Source organism: Astyanax mexicanus, chromosome 1, assembly GCF_023375975.1.
Source record: "Astyanax mexicanus isolate ESR-SI-001 chromosome 1, AstMex3_surface, whole genome shotgun sequence".
Taxonomy (NCBI): Eukaryota; Metazoa; Chordata; class Actinopteri; order Characiformes; family Acestrorhamphidae; genus Astyanax; species Astyanax mexicanus.
In genome coordinates this window covers 38,317,307-38,337,235 of record NC_064408.1, presented here as the reverse complement: position 1 = coordinate 38,337,235, position 19,929 = coordinate 38,317,307, and the positions used below count along the sequence as shown (strand labels likewise).

The 19,929-nt window shown below is 43.3% G+C and overlaps 3 protein-coding genes across 4 annotated transcripts in view; all 3 read left to right on the top strand.

Moving 5' to 3' along the window:
- The window catches only part of tbc1d8b (TBC1 domain family member 8B), a 252,375-nt gene that overhangs the window by 147,776 nt on the left and 84,670 nt on the right, over positions 1–19,929 (top strand). The window lies entirely within an intron of this gene.
- arap1a (ArfGAP with RhoGAP domain, ankyrin repeat and PH domain 1a) overlaps positions 1–19,929 on the top strand; it is a 248,677-nt gene that overhangs the window by 199,439 nt on the left and 29,309 nt on the right. The gene's annotated exons all lie outside the window — the stretch shown is intronic.
- On the top strand, positions 8,171–17,362 carry LOC103044103 (excision repair cross-complementation group 6-like). 2 transcript variants are annotated; one of them, XM_022667141.2, is made up of 4 exons: positions 8,171–8,367; positions 9,533–9,574; positions 10,814–12,566; positions 13,116–17,362. In XM_022667141.2, the coding sequence occupies exons 1-4, from the start codon at positions 8,324–8,326 to the stop codon at positions 15,651–15,653; spliced, it is 4,377 nt and encodes a 1,458-aa protein (XP_022522862.2). In that variant the 5' UTR covers positions 8,171–8,323; the 3' UTR covers positions 15,654–17,362. The 2 variants fall into 2 exon arrangements, with proteins under 2 accessions (XP_022522862.2, XP_049332836.1); XM_049476879.1 differs by having other exon boundaries at positions 9,533–9,580; positions 10,820–12,566.

Genomic DNA, 19,929 nt, shown 5'->3' with positions numbered 1-19,929 from the left:
AAAACGTTAGCAACTGCCTAGCAACCACTTAGCAACTGCCTAGCAACCACCTGGAATACGTTAGCAACTGCCTAGCAACCACTTAGCAACCACCTGGAAAACGTTAGCAACTGCCTAGCAACAACTTAGCATTTGCCTGGCAACCACCTGGAAAATGTTAGCAACTGCCTAGCAACCACTTAGCAACCACCTGGAAAACGTTAGCAACTGCCTAGCAACCACTTAGCAACTGCCTAGCAACCACTTGGAAAACGTTAGCAACTGCCTAGCAACCACTTAGCAACTGCCTAGCAACCACCTGGAAAACGTTAGCAACTGCCTAGCAACCACTTAGCAACCACCTGGAAAACGTTAGCAACTGCCTAGCAACCACTTAGCAACTGCCTAGCAACCACTTGGAAAACGTTAGCAACTGCCTAGCAACCACTTAGCAACTGCCTAGCAACCACCTGGAATAGGTTAGCAACTGCCTAGCAACCACTTAGCAACCACCTGGAAAACGTTAGCAACTGCCTAGCAACCACTGAGCAACCACCTGGAAAACGTTAGCAACTGCCTAGCAACCACTTAGCAACTGCCTAGCAACCACCTGGAAAACGTTAGCAACTGCCTAGCAACCACTTAGCAACCACCTGGAAAACGTTAGCAACTGCCTAGCAACCACTTAGCAACTGCCTAGCAACCACTTGGAAAACGTTAGCAACTGCCTAGCAACCACTTAGCAACTGCCTAGCAACCACCTGGAAAACGTTAGCAACTGCCTAGCAACCACTTAGCAACCACCTGGAAAACGTTAGCAACTGCCTAGCAACCACTTAGCAGCTGCCTAGCAACCACCTGGAATATGTTAGCAACTACCTAGCAACCACTTAGCAACCACTAGGAAAACGTTAGCAACTGCCTAGCAACCACTTAGCAACCACTTTAGAAATGATAGCAACTGCCTAGCAACCAGTTAGCAACCACTTAGCAACCACCTGGAAAACGTTAGCAACTGCCTAGCAACCACTTAGCAACTGCCTAGCAACCACTTGGAAAACGTTAGCAACTGCCTAGCAACCACTTAGCAACTGCCTAGCAACCACCTGGAAAATGTTAGCAACTGCCTAGCAACCACTTAGCAACTACCTGGAAAACGTTAGCAACTGCCTAGCAACCACTTAGCAGCTGCCTAGCAACCACCTGGAATATGTTAGCAACTACCTAGCAACCACTTAGCAACCACCTGGAAAATGTTAGCAACTGCCTAGCAACCACTTAGCAACTGCCTAGCAACCACTTGGAAAACGTTAGCAACTGCCTAGCAACCACTTAGCAACCACTTTAGAAATGATAGCAACTGCCTAGCAACCACTTAGCAACCACATGGAAAACGTTAGCAACTGCCTAGCAACCGCTTTAGAAATGATAGCAACTGCCTAGCAACCACTTAGCAACACCTTAACAACCACTAGGAAAACGTTAGCAACTGCCTAGCAACCACTTAGAAACCACTTTAGAAATGATAGCAACTGCCTAGCAACCACTTAGCAACCACATGGAAAACGTTAGCAACTGCCTAGCAACCACTTTAGAAACGATAGCAACTGCCTAGCAACCACTTAGCAACACCTTAGCAACCACCTGGAAAACGTAAGCAACTGCCTAGCAACCACTTAGCAACACCTTAGCAACCACATGGAAAACGTTAGCAACTGCCTAGCAACCACTTAGCAACCACTTTAGAAATGATAGCAACTGCCTAGCAACCACCTAGGAACACCTTAGCAACCACCTAGCAACACCTTAGCAACCACCTAGCAACACCGTAGAAACCACCCCAGATACCATAGCAACACCTTAGCAACCGCATAGCAACACCTTAGCAACCACCTAGCAACATCTTAGCAACCACCCCGGATACCATAGCAACACCTTAGCAACCACCTAGCAACCACCTAGAAACACCTTAGCAACCACCCCAGATACCATAGCAACACCTTAGCAACAACCTAGCAACACCCTAGCAACCACCTAGCAACACCTTAGCAACTACCAGGTATATGTTAGCAATTGCCTAGCAACCAGTTAGCAATAGCTTAACAACCACCTGGAAAACATTAGCAACTGCCTAGCAACAGCTTAGCAACCTTTTCAGAAATTATAGCAACTGCCTAGCAACACATTAGCAATCAAAAGTTTAACCAAAAGTTTTACGATTTCAGCATTTAAACAAGCGTTTTTAGATTTCAGTGTTTAATCAAATGTTTTTAGATTTCAGCGTTTAACCAAACGTTTTTAGATTTCAGCGTTTAATCAACCGTTTTTAGATTTCAGCGTTTAACTAAATGTTTTTAGATTTCAGCGTTTAACCAAACGTTTTTGGATTTCAGCGTTTAATCAAACGTTTTTAGATTTCAGCATTTAACCAAATGTTTTTAGATTTCAGCGTTTAACCAAATGTTTTTAGATTTCAGCGTTTTTAGCATTTAGCGTTTAGCCAAAAGTTAACAGCATATCAATGACTCTTCACACTCTTCAGACAGAAACAGCTTAACAACCATTTAAACTTTTAACGTTATTAGCGTTCTTTTCCAAGCCAACTTAAAGTTCGTTCACGAACTTTACCTTTTCTAGTTATTATTATTATTCTCGGTAAATTTTATAAACAGTTTCTCCTCCTACAGTTTTCAAGCCAGAACCACGAAACTTCACAAGATGATAGAACCTATTGCCGCGGGGTGTGCTTGTGCTTTTCTAAGTGATCGGACCACCAGGGTCCGATTGGTGGTCCGCCAAAGTCAGATTTTTTCCCATAGACTTCCATTCACACTTTTTTCAAACGGCTCTAAAAGTCACAATTTTTGAGCTAGAACCACGAAATTCACAAGACATACAGAACTTGCAGAGACGTTTCAGACGATATGCTGACCTCAACGATACGATTTACGGTTTTCGTAAAATTATCGTACGAACTTTCCCCATAGGAATGAATGGGCGGAATGTTGGCCATCTCACACACACCAGCCGATCCTGCGCACGGCCCCCCTCTCTGCCCTGCTCCTCAGTACTGTATCTGTATGGAGAAGAGACTGCTGAACACAACCCACACCAGAACCAATACAACACTACACACACAACACACCACACACACTCCACATCACACATACCACACACTTCACACCCCACACCACACACACTCCACTCACTCACCACACGACACACAGTCCACTCCCCACACTCACTCCACACCACACATACTCCACACCACACAAACTCCACAGTCCACACCACACACACACCCCACACCACACACAGTCCACACCACACCTTACACACATTCCACACCACACATACCCCACACCACACACACTCCACCCCACACACACTTTAAACCACACTTCAAACCACACATACCCCACACCACACACACTCCACACCACACAAACCCCACACCACACACACTTCAAACCCCACACCACACACACTTCAAACCACACATACCCCACACCACACACACTTCAATCCACACATACCGCACACCACACACACTCCACAGCTCACATACCCCACACCACACACTCCACCCCACACATACCACACACTTCACACCCCACACCACACACTCCACACCCCACATAACCCACACCACATACACTTTAAACCACACACAAACTCCACAGCTCATATACCCCACACCACACACACTCCACACCACACATACCCCACACACCACACACTCCATACCACACACACACTCCACAGCACACATACCCCACACACTCCATACCACACACACACTCCACAGCTCACATACCCCACACCACACACACTTCAAACCACACATACCCCACACCACACACACTCCACACCACACAAACCCCACACCACACACACTTCAAACCACACAAACCCCACACCACACACACTTCAAACCACACATACCCCACACCACACTCACTTCAAACCACACATACCCCACACCACACTCACTTCAAACCACACATACCCCACACCACACACACTTCAAACCACACAAACCCCACACCACACACACTTCAAACCACACATACCTCACACCACACACACTTTAAACTACACATACCCCACACCACACACACTCCACACCACACAAACCCCACACCACACACACTTTAAACCACACACACTCCACAGCTCACATAGCCCACACCACACACACTCCACCCCACACATACCACACACCACACACACACTTTAAACCACACACACTCCACAGCTCATATACCCCACACCACACACATTTCAAACCACACATAACCCACACCACACACACTCCACACCACACAAACCCCACACCACACACACTTCAAACCCCACACCACACACACTTCAAACCACACATACCCCACACCACACACACTTCAATCCACACATACCCCACACCACACACACTCCACAGCTCACATACCCCACACCACACACTCCACAGCACACATACCCCACACCCCACACACTCCATACCACACACACACTCCACAGCACACATACCCCACACCCCACACACTCCATACCACACACACACTCCACAGCTCACATACCCCACACCACACACACTTCAAACCACACATACCCCACACCACACACACTTCAATCCACACATACCCCACACAACACACACTCCACACCACACAAACCCCACACCACACACACTACAAACCACACACCACACACACTTCAAACCACACATACCCCACACCACACTCACTTCAAACCACACATACCCCACACCACACTCACTCCACCCCATACATACCCCACACCACACACACTCCACACCTGACACACACCCCACACTCCACCACACATACACCACACCACACACTCCACACCTGACACACCCCACACCACACACACTCCATACCACACACACTCCACCGCACACCCCATACCACACCACACACTCTTCACACCCCACAAACTCCACACCCAACACACTCCACACCACACAAACTCTACAGTCTACACCACAACCAGTTAGCAACACCTTTGCCACACCACACCATGCTCTCCACACACGCCCCACACCACACACGCTCAACACCACACACGCTCAACACCACACACACTCTACGACCCACACCACAACCAGTTAGCAACACCTTAGCAACCACCTGGAAAACGTTGGCAACTGCCTAGCAATCACTTAGCAACCACTTTAGAAATTATAGCAACTGCCTAGCAACCAGTTAGCAACACCTTAGCAACCACCTGGAAAACATTAGCAACTGCCTAGCAACAGCTTAGCAACCACTTAGTAACCACATGGAAAACGTTAGCAACTGCCTAACAACCACTTAGCAACCACTTTAGAAATGATAGCAACTGCCTAGCAACCATGTGGAAAACGTTAGCAACTGCCTGGCAACCACTTTAGGAATGATAGCAACTGCCTAGCATCCACTTAGCAAACACTTAGCAACCACATGGAAAACGCTAGCAACTGCCTAGCAACCACTTAGCAAACACTTCAGAAATGATAGCAACTACCTAGCAACCAGTTAGCAACACCTTAGCAACCACCTAGAAAACATTAGCAACTGCCTAGCAACCAGTTAGCAACCACATGGAAGACGTTAGCAACGGCCTAACAACCACATAGCAACCACTTTAGAAATGATAGCAACTGCCTAGCAACCACATCAAAAACTTTAGCAACTGCCTAGCAACCACTAAGTAACCACTTTAGAAATGATAGCAACTGCCTAGCAACCACATCAAAAACATTAGCAACTGCCTATGAACCACTTAGCAACCACTTTAGAAATGATAGCAACTGCCTAGCAACCACTTAGCAACATCTTTTAGCCAAAAGTTAACAGCATATCAACGACTCTTCACACTCTTCAGACAGAAACAGCTTAACAACCATTTAAACTTTTCAACGTTATTAGCGCTCTTTTCCAAGCCAACTTAAAGTTCGTTCACGAACTTTACCTTTTCTAGTTATTATTATTCTCTTCGCAAAATTTAATCACTATCTCCTCCTAGGGCTTTTAACGTAGAAACTCGAAACTTTACAGGATCGTCGGACCTATGCCCGATTAGGTTGCTTGTGCTTTTTGAAGCGATATATCGTACGGTTTTCGTAAAAACTTCGTAAACGTACGCTTTTTTTTCCCATAGGAATGAATGGGGGAGAATTTTGAACGGCCATGAACGTCACAATTTTTGAGATATGAAGACGTAATTCGGCTGGTCTATAAAACTTACCGCGTTCTTTCCGAAAATATGCTTTACGAAATGATGCGACGTACGGTTTTCGTACAATTGTCGTACGAAGTTTTCCCATAGAAATGAATGGGGGGCCCAGAGTTCCATCTCACACACGAGCAGCTCTGCGCACGGAACCCCTTCTCTCCCCTGCTCCTCCAGTACTGTGAGTGTATGGAGGAGCTGCTGTATGGAGCAGCTATCAGTCAAAAGTTTGGACACCCCGGCACCCCAGCCAGGGCTTAGCAACCACCTAATAACTGCTTAGCAACCACCTTAGCAACCACCTGGAAAACGTTAGCAACTGCCTAGCAACCACTTAGCAACACCTTAGCAACCACCTGGAAAACGTTAGCAACTGCCTAGCAACCACTGAGCAACCACCTGGAAAACGTTAGCAACTGCCTAGCAACCACTTAGCAACTGCCTAGCAACCACCTGGAATACGTTAGCAACTGCCTAGCAACCACTTAGCAACCACCTGGAAAACGTTAGCAACTGCCTAGCAACAACTTAGCAACTGCCTAGCAACCACCTGGAAAATGTTAGCAACTGCCTAGCAACCACTTAGCAACCACCTGGAAAACGTTAGCAACTGCCTAGCAACCACTTAGCAACTGCCTAGCAACCACTTGGAAAACGTTAGCAACTGCCTAGCAACCACATAGCAACTGCCTAGCAACCACCTGGAAAACGTTAGCAACTGCCTAGCAACCACTTAGCAACTGCCTAGCAACCACCTGGAAAACGTTAGCAACTGCCTAGCAACCACTTAGCAACCACCTGGAAAATGTTAGCAACTGCCTAGCAACCACTTAGCAACTGCCTAGCAACCACTTGGAAAACGTTAGCAACTGCCTAGCAACCACTTAGCAACTGCCTAGCAACCACCTGGAAAACGTTAGCAACTGCCTAGCAACCACTTAGCAACCACCTGGAAAACGTTAGCAACTGCCCAGCAACCACTTAGCAACTGCCTAGCAACCACTTGGAAAACGATAGCAACTGCCTAGCAACCACTTAGCAACTGCCTAGCAACCACTTAGCAACCACCTGGAAAACGTTAGCAACTGCCTAGCAACCACTTAGCAACCACCTGGAAAACGTTAGCAACTGCCTAGCAACCACTTAGCAACTGCCTAGCAACCACCTGGAATACGTTAGCAACTGCCTAGCAACCACTTAGCAACCACCTTGAAAACCTTAGCAACTGCCTAGCAACAACTTAGCAACTGCCTAGCAACCACCTGGAAAACGTTAGCAACTGCCTAGCAACCACTTAGCAACCACCTGGAAAACGTTAGCAACTGCCTAGCAACCACTTAGCAACTGCCTAGCAATCACTTGGAAAACGTTAGCAACTGCCTAGCAACCACTTAGCAACTGCCTAGCAACCACCTGGAAAACGTTAGCAACTGCCTAGCAACCACTTAGCAACCACCTGGAAAACGTTAGCAACTGTCTAGCAACCACTTAGCAGCTGCCTAGCAACCACCTGGAATATGTTAGCAACTACCTAGCAACCACTTAGCAACCACCTGGAAAATGTTAGCAACTGCCTAGCAACCACTTAGCAACTGCCTAGCAACCACTTGGAAAACGTTAGCAACTGCCTAGCAACCAGTTAGCTACACTTTAGCCACCACTTGGAAAACGTTAGCAACTGCTTAGCAACCACCTAGCAACCACTTAGCAACCACCTGGAAAACGTTAGCAACTGCATAGCAAACGCTTATCAACCACTTTAGAAATGATCACAACTGCCTAGCAACCACTAAGCAACCATTTTAACTTTTCAACGTTATTAGCGTACTTTTCCAAGCCAACTTAAAGTTCGTTCACGAACTTTGCCTTTTCTAGTTAAGGTGTTGATATTTTATAGATTCTTTAGTAGGACCTCTCCTCTCGTGCTCCTCCGCTCCTGCTGGTGGCGGTACGGAGCTCTGACTGACAACAGGGCGCAGAACAAGCGGCGGCTCTGATTGGCGGAGCGCGCGGCGGGAGAACTGAGAGAGACCGGTGTTTATATTTGAGCGGCGCGCGGAGGCTGAGTCCGGTTGTGAGTCCGGTTCTGATTCTGCTCTGTGTGATTATGGATCCGGCGGAGGTTCAGACCGTGGCAGAGAGGCTGGAGCGGTGAGTGGAGGGGTCGTTTTTTTTTCATTACTGTTAAATTAACTAGTGTTAGCTTCCCCGCTAACACGGCTAACTCACTATTAACGGGAACTCCAGCTAACATTAACAACAAAGAGTTAACGTTAACTGGATTATAATAATCACAACTACCTTTAATAACGACTATGTGTGGACATAAAGCTCTGTTCAGTCCATATTTGGGAACTATCTTGGTAGGTTGGTTAACGCTTCCTATTTTAGTTAACGTTACTGTGATTTTACTGGTTACTGATGAAATTCATCACTTTAATCCTGTAAAACTCTAAAATATCTTCACAAGTGACTATTTACTCCAGATCAGTCCTTATAGGATTACTGTCTTACATAAACTCCAGAAGTATTATCATAAAAACAGTGTTTAAAGATTAGATCATTTCTCACGTTTCTTTAGCTACAAGAGATTATAGTTCAACTGAGGGAACAATAGGCCTGTCACGATAACTATTTAACTATCTTTGTGTTTGTCTTTATGTGGGTTTAGGTAATATGTCAAAATTGCCATATCATTGTGTAACGTTATTTTTATGTCACTGATAGTATTATAATATGCCATAATAATACAGTTACAACAATTAGCTTTAAATGATTAAGACAATTCAGTCATTAATCTTGGAAAAGCCACAGTATCAGTCAAACATTTGGGCACACCTTTTCTCATTAAATGTGTTTTCTTTCTTTTTATAATTTGTCACATTGTAAATTTATTATTGACTACATTTAAGCGATACAGGAACTTGTGTGGGATTATTTTGTAAACAAAAAGTGTGAAACAAACCAGAATGTTTTAGATTTTAGATTTTTTCGAAGTACCACATTTATCTTTGAAAATAGATCTGCACACTATTGGTATTTTAATGAGGAAGAGTCACCTGGAATAGTTTTCTCAGCATCTTGAAGGAGTTGCTGGAGGTGCTGAACAATAGTTGCTGCTTTTCATTCAGGCTGTGAAGCTCCAGCTCATGCCAAATCACCATCTCAGTGGGATTTTAGATCAAGAGGAGATATGTGTCAGGGCAGAACTAGCTGTGCAGAACCCTGAATTACTTCTCTGAACACAGTGTGATGTGTTTTGATGTGTGTGTGTGTCCATATGTGTTTATGTAGTTTTTCTTCTTTTTATTTTCAGCTCCCTCACTGTTGATGATGATGATGAGGAGAAATGCCGCAGGTATGGGTTCATCCCACACACTACAGAGTTTAAGATATGAACCCTGCAGGGGCAAGTGCATCTACAGAAGCTCACTTATGCTGTCATCAACTGTATAACAATCTAAGAATTACTGGATCAACGTTCTTTACACCCTGTTGGGTTGACGCTTGATGTTTGAATATTAATTACCATTTGTTTAAATGTAAACTAGATTAAGTAGTTTTTAAAGATGTCTATGTAAAACCATGGCATTTATAATCGACATGCACCATAAAATCTGATACTCAGTATACTGAGTGTAACTTTAGATATTTGTTACGTACTGTATGTACATGTGAACCAAGAGAAGAGCAGGAATGGTCTACACTGTGCCCAATCATATCCCTCACTACTAAAGTTTATTTGACAAGTTTGATCACTCCTTAGCATGCCGGGTCCTTTTTGTAGAGGTGGCCGTTTGGTGCGGTAAGCGTCTTGTGTGATCGCAAAACGTGCCCAAGCCCAGAACATGGCAGTGATGCTGCTTCAATAAAAATATTTTAACAGAAGCAACATATGATTCACAGAAAATACCCATGTTAAACCTGTGGTCATTACAGATGTTTAGTAAGGAAGTAGAACTAAAGTACTAATGTACTGAAATGCTGTATCTACTGGAGTAAAATAATTTTTTTTTCTGCTTTCGCTTTTACTTCATTACATGGTTTCCGTAATAATTATTTTATGTGCTGCATCGTTACTCATTACCACATGATCACTGCCAGAGCGGTAGATGCTCCACATGGTGAGCTGGTTTGATAAAGCAGCTTATCACTGAGTGAATCAATCATCCCATTCTGCCTTTCACTATAAGAACCTTCCACTGCTTTCTGTAATAACTACATAACACAGTACTGCACTTTTATTTTCAGTAGTAAATTTTAGAATAGACTTCTTGCAATACAGTACTTAATTACAAAAAATGTTGAATACTTCAGTGCTTCCAATATGGTGTTTAAAGAACACTTCAGCTTCTACTTGTACTGGAACTTCAGTCTCTGTCTCTAGTATGTCTGGTGGTAATTTCTATTACACCACTTGTGTTAGTAATATCTTAGAAAGCTGTTCTTGATTGAATGAGAGGGAAATGTTATTTAGACTAATAGGGTAGGGGTGGCCATGCTTAGACACGGTGTAAAACAACAAGACTTGTCATGTAATGTTTGATTTATCCATTAGCTGTGAAAAATTAAATTGTGTGTGTGTGTGTGTGTTCAGGTACAGGGAGGAGGGGAAAGAAGCAGCCCAGCGAGGGGATCTGGGCCGTTCTTTGGAGCTTTTCCGTCTGGCCTATGAACTGCGGCCCAGTGCAAAGCTAGAGAGCCGAATCCAGCGCCTGCAGGAAGCCATAAAAGATGCGGAGTCACAGGAGGAAGAAGAAGAAGATGAGGAGTTTGTAAATGTGAACGGCAGTGGGCTGATGCTGTTTAAGGAATTGTATAACAAACTCTATGAGCATCAAAAAGAGGGTGTGGCCTTTCTTTACAGCCTGCACCGTGACGGCCGCCGTGGTGGTATCCTGGCGGATGACATGGGCCTCGGAAAAACCATACAGGTCATTTCCTTCCTGTCAGGAATGTATGATGCTGAGCTGGCCAATCACTCACTGCTGGTCATGCCCACGTCCCTCATTAAAAACTGGGTGCGTGAGTTTGCCAAATGGACACCGGGCATGCGAGTGAAAGAGTTCCATGGCACCAGCAAAGTTGAGAGGAACAGGAATCTGGAGCGCATCCAGCGGAAAGGTGGAGTCATCATTACCACTTACCAGATGCTTATCAACAACTGGGAGCAGCTAGCAACGTACCAGCATCAGGAATTCCGCTGGGATTATGTAATCTTGGATGAGGCTCACAAAATCAAAACCTCTTCGACCAAAACGGCAAAGAGCGCCCACGCCATTCCGGCCCGGAACCGTGTGCTGTTGACTGGCACTCCTGTTCAAAACAACCTGCGGGAAATGTGGGCACTGTTTGATTTTGCCTGCCAGGGGGCGCTGCTGGGCACTGCTAAAACATTTAAGACGGAATATGAGAACCCCATCACTCGTGCCAGGGAGAAAGATGCCACACCAGGAGAAAAAACCTTGGGCCTAAAAATCTCCCAAAACCTGATGGACCTCATCAGACCTTATTTTCTCCGCCGGACAAAAGCAGAGGTGCAGCAAAAGAAGCAGAACGCCAAGGGGACCAGACACGAGGAGGAGGAGAACAAATGTCCTAATGCAGGAGATTCAGCAGAAATGCCCTCACTGACTCGTAAAAATGATCTGATTATCTGGACGTACCTGAGTGAGGTGCAGGAGGACATTTACCAACAGTTCATTTCACTGGACCACATTAAAGCGTTGATGATGACCACTCGCTCTCCACTGGCTGAATTGACTGTGCTGAAAAAGCTGTGTGACCACCCCCGCCTGCTCTCTGCTCGAGCAGTCACTCAGCTGGGCCTGGAGCAGGGGGCCGCCACAGACCTCGCCGCTGAGGACAATGAGAATGAGTCTGCAGCGGGGAGCATCGAACACGTCTCTGATGAGACGCTGCTGGAGGAGTCTGGAAAACTGCGCTTCCTCGTGTCTCTGTTGGAGCAGCTCAAAGCGGACCAACACCGGACGCTTGTGTTCTCCCAGTCCAGAAAGATGCTGGACATAATCGACCGCGTTCTGCGGAATAGGAACTTTCGGCTGTTGCGAGTGGATGGCACAGTGACTCAGCTGGTGGAGAGAGAGAGACGCATCACCCTATTCCAGACAGACAGACGTTACTCTGTCTTTCTGCTGACTACGCAGGTGGGCGGAGTCGGGATAACTCTCACCGCGGCTAACAGGGTGGTGATCTTTGACCCCAGCTGGAACCCAGCAACAGATGCTCAGGCGGTGGACAGAGCGTACCGAATCGGACAGACTGAGAATGTTGTTATCTACCGACTCATCACCTGTGGCACTGTGGAGGAGAAAATATACCGCAGACAGGTACTGTGTCTGTCTGTCAGTCTGTGAAGCAGTTACACAATAAAGATCCATGTAGCCACTAGTATTCTATAATACTGGTGTACAGCAAAACGCTTACTTAGCATACTTACTTAGTGTCAGGACTACTCACAAACAGCATGAACACTAATCTAGGGCTGAGAGGTTAATCAGATTCATTTGATTAATCAAATTACTGTTTTAAAGCGGTTTTCATAATAGAATAATCAAGATTGTACATCTTTAAATGAAGAAGCTCCAGAGAGAATCTTTTTTTTCCATATATTTTTTATACATTGTTCCTTAACTGAAATACATTATGAATTAGGTTATGTTTGCACCATGTTTAACAGAAAAACTCCATGTTGGTTGAAAGGGACGTTAGCAATGTGCAATAATACTTTTATAAGTTATAAATCAATTATATATTTTCCAGGATAGTTTCTCCAGAAATTTGTTAAAAACAAAAACAGCAATTGTTTTATCTGCAGATATAATAAAACTTTTAAAAGTTGTATCTAAATTTTTTTTTTTCTTCTGGTGGTTCTGCAGGTGTTCAAAGACTCTCTGATCCGACAGACGACAGGCGATAAGAAGAATCCATTCCGCTACTTTAGTAAGCAGGAGCTAAAGGAACTGTTTACTCTGGAGGACACTCGCTCGTCCAGCACTCAGCTACAGCTACAGGCTCTTCACTCTCAGCACCGCCGCTCTGACGCCAGACTGGACTCACACATCGCTGAGCTGCATCGCATGGAAATGTTCGGGATCTCTGACCACGACCTTATGTTCTCCAAAGAGGACGCGGCGGAAGAGGACGATCCTCAGGACGCGGAAGCGGACCTCTACATTCAGAACCGGGTGCAGAAGGCGCAGGAGCTCGTACAGGCTGAGTCTGAACTGCATGGCCAGCTGATGGAAAGCGTGGCTAACAGCACTGAACCGGCCTGGCTTAGACTCGCAAAGCAGCGGGAGGTGGAGGAGCATGGCAGCAAAGAGCGGGGGAAACGTACGCCCATGCAGAGCCCCCCTGCTGTGGTGGACCTAACCCAGTCCGGCTCTGAGGAACTTCATGACCTTTCTTACGCCGACGAGGTGGAGATCATTAGTGAAGATGGTGAAGTAGAAGTTAAGAGTGAGCGTTTGATGTCTGATGAAGTGATTGACTTGTCTGATCAAGTCAGTGTTAATGCTGCATCTGCTGAAAGCTTAGTGATTTCTTCTGCCGAGGACCACCCCCAGCACTCAGAGGGCGAGGACCACGACAACCGCACAAAGGATGACCACCACAATCGCACCAAGGACAACCTTGCTGAGGATGACCACCACAATCGCACCAAGGACGACCACAACCTCGCTGAGGACGACCACCGAAACCTCGCTGAGGACGACCACCGAAACCTCGCTGAGGACGACCACCAAAACCTCGCTGAGGATGACCACCACAATCGCACCAGGGACGACCACAACCTCGCTGAGGATGAGCACCACAACCTCGCTGAGGATGAGCACCACAACCTCGCTGAGGATGAGCACCACAATCGCACCGAGGATGAGCACCACAATCGCACCAAGGACGACCACAACCTCGCTGAGGACGACCACCGAAACCTCGCTGAGGACGACCACCGAAACCTCGCTGAGGACGACCACCACAACCTCGCTGAGGATGACCACCACAATCGCACCAGGGACGACCACAACCTCGCTGAGGATGAGCACCACAACCTCGCTGAGGATGAGCACCACAATCGCACCAAGGACAACCACAACCACGCTGAGGATGACCGCGACAACCATGCTGAGGATGACCACAATGATCACACCAAGGACTACTACCATCACACTGAAGATGACCGCCACAGCCACACCGAAGACCACCACCATGCCGAGGACAACCACCATGCCCAGGACCATCACACTGAGGTCCTCAATACTGATCACAATATGTCTCAAGGCACACAGGAAATGTCACTTCAGGAAGAGAATAATTTCAGCCCTGTGATGAAGGAGGATCAGGTAAACATGCAGCTTTTCTCTGTGCACGCCAGCCCTCCTGACCAATCAGATCCATCACAATCACTGCTGGAACCCGAGCTGAACGCATCTAACCACTCCGTGCAGATGGACTCGTTCCAAGGAAAATTCAACTTAGAGTTGGAGGATAGTGCAGACATGTTCTCCTCTGAGGAGAAAGAGCAGGAGGAGGAGGAGATGGAGGAGGAGGAGGGTGTAGAGATGGAGCCATCTTCTGAGGAGGGGAACTTCCAGCTGCAAATGGAACTCAGCGGCGAGGCCAGTGCTTTTGACTTCCCTGTGATCGAGCGTTCTGCCCTCTCCACTCCTGCAAACGACTCTGTCAACGTGGTCAGAAAGAAGAAAAAAGCCCAGATGATCTGTGACAGTGAGGAAGAGGAGGAGGAAGAGGAGGAGGAGAAGGAGGAGAAGGAAGAAGAGCAGGAGGAGAAGCCGTTGTTAGGAAGCAGTCCCTTGACTCGCAGCTTCAAAAACCTCGGCTCTTCCACACCCAAAACCACACTGAACGGTAGCGCCCCTCGCAGGCAGAGCATGAACACCTCGGTAGCCTCCCGCCGCTCGTTCGTGGAGTCATTTCTGGAGGATCTGGAGGAGGATGAGGATGATGATGCTGTTGATGCAGAGCTCAGCCAAGCTTCTGAAAGCAGCAGAACATCTTACACTGAATCTGTGGAAGAGGAGGAGCCTAGCGGAGAAACGTTGGATTCTGAGAACACACGCGGTAGCGAGGGAGTGAGCAGGTATGAGAGCTGCGCGGAAGAAGAGAGTGTGCTTGAGGAGTCTACTGGTGATGTAGAGTTATCCTCAGGTGAAGCTCTGGAACAGTATGCTCCAAAAAGTGTTTCCAAAGCAGTTGCCATTGGTGCAGAGGTCACCAATAATACAAGCCCACTTACGTTTGAGGCTCTGGTGCATTCTGGGAAATCTTGTCTTGCTGAGGGGAAAAAGCAAGAAGCTCTGGACTTGTTCCTGAAAGCAATAGACATCAACAGCGGAGACGGTGAAATCCAGCTGCTCATTATTCAGCTCTACAGGCAGCTTAGCCAGCAGTGATAAATTATATATGCATGCTTGTATACTCCATACTTTAAATGCAGATTTTTTTTTCTAAGAATTGAATTTCAATATAATTGTGTAAGATTTAGTGTAACTGTAATAAAAGTAAATGAGATTAGTTAAAACAGCTATGGCTTCAAAAAATGCAATATGTTTGCACAGAGAAACATTGTTGAACTGAACCTAATGAAAGACTGGTGTGTAAAACAGGAGAGAAAGGGAGCAGAAATAAACTAGTAGGAAATGAATAGATGAGAGATGATTTGGTTAATTTACTATTTTCAGTGTGTTTTTCATCTCCATAACAATTCTGTTTCTCCTAACAATTCTGTGTCTGATGAAGCTGAGGAGCAAATGAGCTAAATTTAAACTTTAATCAAATTTAAACAATTATAGAACCCCATTTTATTGCAGAAAGGGGGTTAACGATCATATAGAACTATTTAACCAGAAAAAGAAACGGTTATTTGAGTTTGTCCTGGTTTCATAGTTGTAAAGTTAAAATGTGTTCATCCTTGTTCAAATCCATGTCTAAGCATTTAGACACAGTTCTAATTTATTAAATTAAATAACATCGTGGGAGAGACAGAAATGAGAGCAGAAAATGTGTCATAATCTTAACACATATTAAATTCAGTAAATAAATCATTATTGTGTATAAAAATGTGCAAATCTGTTTCTTTGTGGAAAATATGACAGTGCTGTCAGACCTGGTAGAGGTCTATACAGATTATAGTGACATTTTTATTTTATTTTATCATGTACTGTAGATGGTGGGTTATCCAATGTCTTTGCAGTTTACCATTAAAGAACATGATTCAATTTTTTTAGATTGGCAGATTGGTGAGCCTTTAGTGCCCACCTTTAGTTTGATTAAATTTGCACTTTGGAAGTGTTAAATTCATAATTTCATAATATATTGCTACATTTGCTTTATACAACATTCTAAAATCACTTGATTGATACACAATTGTGTTCTACATCCATGTGGAATTTAGTACAGGACCAATGTAAAATATATATATATAATAAAATTCGTAAGTAGTAGTTAATAGGGCTTCAACTATAAGTCGATATAATCGACAATGTCGATTATTTAAATTTGTCGACAACGAATTTCATTGTCGACTAATAGTTCATTTGTAACAGTACTGTATTACAAGTTTTGGAGACCGAACTACATTAGGAGATTGGTAAATGTCTCACTCTCACAGTTTACTCTCAACTTAATGTGTCTCCAAAAGTGCCCAAACACTACAGATTACATATTTACTCACTAAATATCAAACATCCTGACATTGAAATGGTTTTTAAAGCTCATGTTCAGCTGTTTCTATCGTTTTTAGAGATGCAGGACATGGCAGAAATAATTGCTGACTAATCGACTAATCAAGAAAATAATCATCAGATTAGTCGACTACCAAAATAATCATTAGGTGCAGCCCTAGTAGTTAAGAAAGGTATTAGTAATTGTGGGAGATGTGTCTCAGTAGTAATGTCCAGTTATTGTCTCAGTATAATATAATGAACCTAAAGAGGGTATCCCTCATCCGAGGGAACCCTTTGTAGCACCTTCTTTAAGAGTGTTTAAGTTTTCTGCATTTTTTAAACATTCAAACTGTCCCACCTACAGTCAACAAAGCTTTACTGTGCAGTTACCCATAATCCTTCTTCAAAACAATTTAATAAAGAAGCTTTTTTCTGAGTCTCCTTGTAAATTCTGTAATGCTAATTACATCCTTAGGTTTTTTACTCAGTAATTCTGTTTAAAAAAAAGGTAAACTGGGCTAGATTCTTCTTCCATTACAGCGGGGAACACTGCAGTGAGTTTATTCAAGAATATAAAGCACATAGGATTGTGATCACCTCTGGTGCAGTTTTATCTTTAGAACCTCTCTGTTTACAATATGAAGGATGGAGCAATGATTCATTAGGATTATTTCAGTGTTCAGTTAAATGTTACAATTGTTTATTTATTCTTTTCAATGGATTTCCTGAGAGAAAGTTAGCAGAAGAGGTAAGAGGTCATTTAATCTGGCCCTTAAATCAACATTCAGTAATAATATAATTCTTTACTTGTGAGCACTCTACATGAAACTCAAGGTTGCTGTGTGAAAATAAACACAAACAAGCAAATGATTGATTTATTTTCAGAGTAGTTTAAAAAGCTTTTTTACATTTTTTTTTTACAAATCTGTGTCCAGTGATGATGGTGGTGTAAAACTTCATCAGAAGAGAAAAAGAAACCTTGAGAGAAACCAAGACTCAAAAGAGGAACCCATCCTCCTCCAGTCGACACCGGATAGAAAACAGTCCAAAATACACAAGAATAGAGAAGCACTAAAAGAAGAAAAATATAAATAACCAAAGGAAAAAAGCACAAAATAGATGGATTAAAATACAGTTTAGTACACTGCAAAGATAATCATAAAAAATAAATTTTAATCCATAATATAATAATACTAAATACTAAAATTCAATGATATTATACAAGATCAACAAGGATTACAGTAATTACATACATTAGATACAGCAATAAAATTTCAAATATATAAAACATAACTGATTTAAATGGTTATGCAGAGTAATGACAAATTATCTTTAGATGTCAGACTCTGGTTCTTTAAAATTGTTCTCAGGATCTTCTAGTGTATGATTGGCATTAGCATGAGCAGTACAGTGTCAGATCCATAAACTCTCATATAGTCTATGGTCAGATCCAGTATAAGATAAGTTGCTAATTAGTGCCCTCTGGAGGATCATCACGATATCACACCCAAATTCTACCGGTTTCAAACACTGACTGAAGCCTCTTCATAGGTTTAAGGAATGTTGACCACATTAATGTTTTCTTAGTGAACTATTAACAACTATTTAATAATGAAGAAGTGTTCACTGATTGAAAACAAGATGGCGGGAATCTAGTGAAACTAGTTTACTCACTGTAGAAAGCCAAAATTTGTTTTTAGAGCATTTGGGTCCTTCTGATCCCAAATGGCAAGGATACATTTGTAAATGTATAATATTGTGTATAAATGTATAAATGATTACTTATTTTTGCTGAAGGGTGGAACATTATCCTTGAACAGACAACATGATTAGTGTTACGAAAAAGCCCAATCATACTGCAGTCAGTGACCTGTCCCCTCATTAATAATGTCTCTGGGGAGCTGTGTTTTTACTTTGGTGTTGCTGTGGTTGTAGTGTGTTGTTCTATCTGGTAAAGAAGTTCTCCTAGTCGTGAGCCGACTTGTAAGTGCAAATGATTGATTTATTTAAAGAGTACTTTAAAAAGCTTTTTACAAAACAATTAATAACAAATCTGTGTCCAAGCCTCTTTTGAGCAGGCCAGAAAAGAGATGAAGCACTAAAAGACAACTAAACTAAAACAGAAAAAGCACAAAATAGATGGATAAAAATACAATTTAGTACACTGTATAGATAGTAATAATAGTAGTAAGTAGTAATAAATAATATTATAAAGTATTAACTGATTAAAATATTTAATTTTGTATTTTATTGAATTTATATGTATCATTATATTTTATCTTTTTGTAACTTTGTGTACTATACATACCTGCTGCTGGATGTATCTATCTATCTATCTATCTATCTATCTATCTATCTATCTATCTATCTATCTATCTATCTATCTAAAAAATAAATACAAGAAAGTAATTTTAGGATACAGCAATAAAATATTACAAATATTAAACATAACTGATTTGAATGATTTTGCAGAGTAATGACAAATAGTCTTTAGATGTCAGAGACTTTGGTTCTTTAAAAGAGTGCTCAGAATATTTTTTTGTATGCTTGGTATTAACATAAGCTGTACAGTGTCAGATCCATAGACTCTTATACAGCCAATGGTCAGTTGCTGAATGGTGCCCTCTAGAGGATCATTACGATCTCACACCCAATTTAAACCTGTTTTAAATACTGACTGAAGCCTCTTTACAGGTTTAAAGAATGTTGACCACATTAATGTTTCCTCAGTGAACTATTAATAACTTAATAAACTTAACTTAATTAATTCACTGACCAAGATGGCAGAAATCTAGTAAAACTAGTTTACTCACTGTAGAAAGCAAACATGTTAGTTTTAGACTATTTGGGTCGTTCTGATCCCAAATGGCAAGGATACATATGTAAATGTACAATAAAAAAATCTAGAAATTACATCCAGGACACGCCTCCTCATTTGATGTTTTTCAATGCTTTGTTTCTTTATTTGATTTATTTAAACATTAACCGTTTTCTTGTACAAAGA

Coding starts and splice junctions, on each gene's coding strand:
- LOC103044103 (XM_022667141.2), top strand. CDS start 8,324: ATGGATCCGGCGGAGGTTCAGACCGTGGCAGAGAGGCTGGAGCG. Junction 8,368..9,532: donor GTGGCAGAGAGGCTGGAGCG/GTGAGTGGAGGG, acceptor TTTTATTTTCAG/CTCCCTCACTGTTGATGATG. Junction 12,567..13,115: donor AGAAAATATACCGCAGACAG/GTACTGTGTCTG, acceptor GTGGTTCTGCAG/GTGTTCAAAGACTCTCTGAT.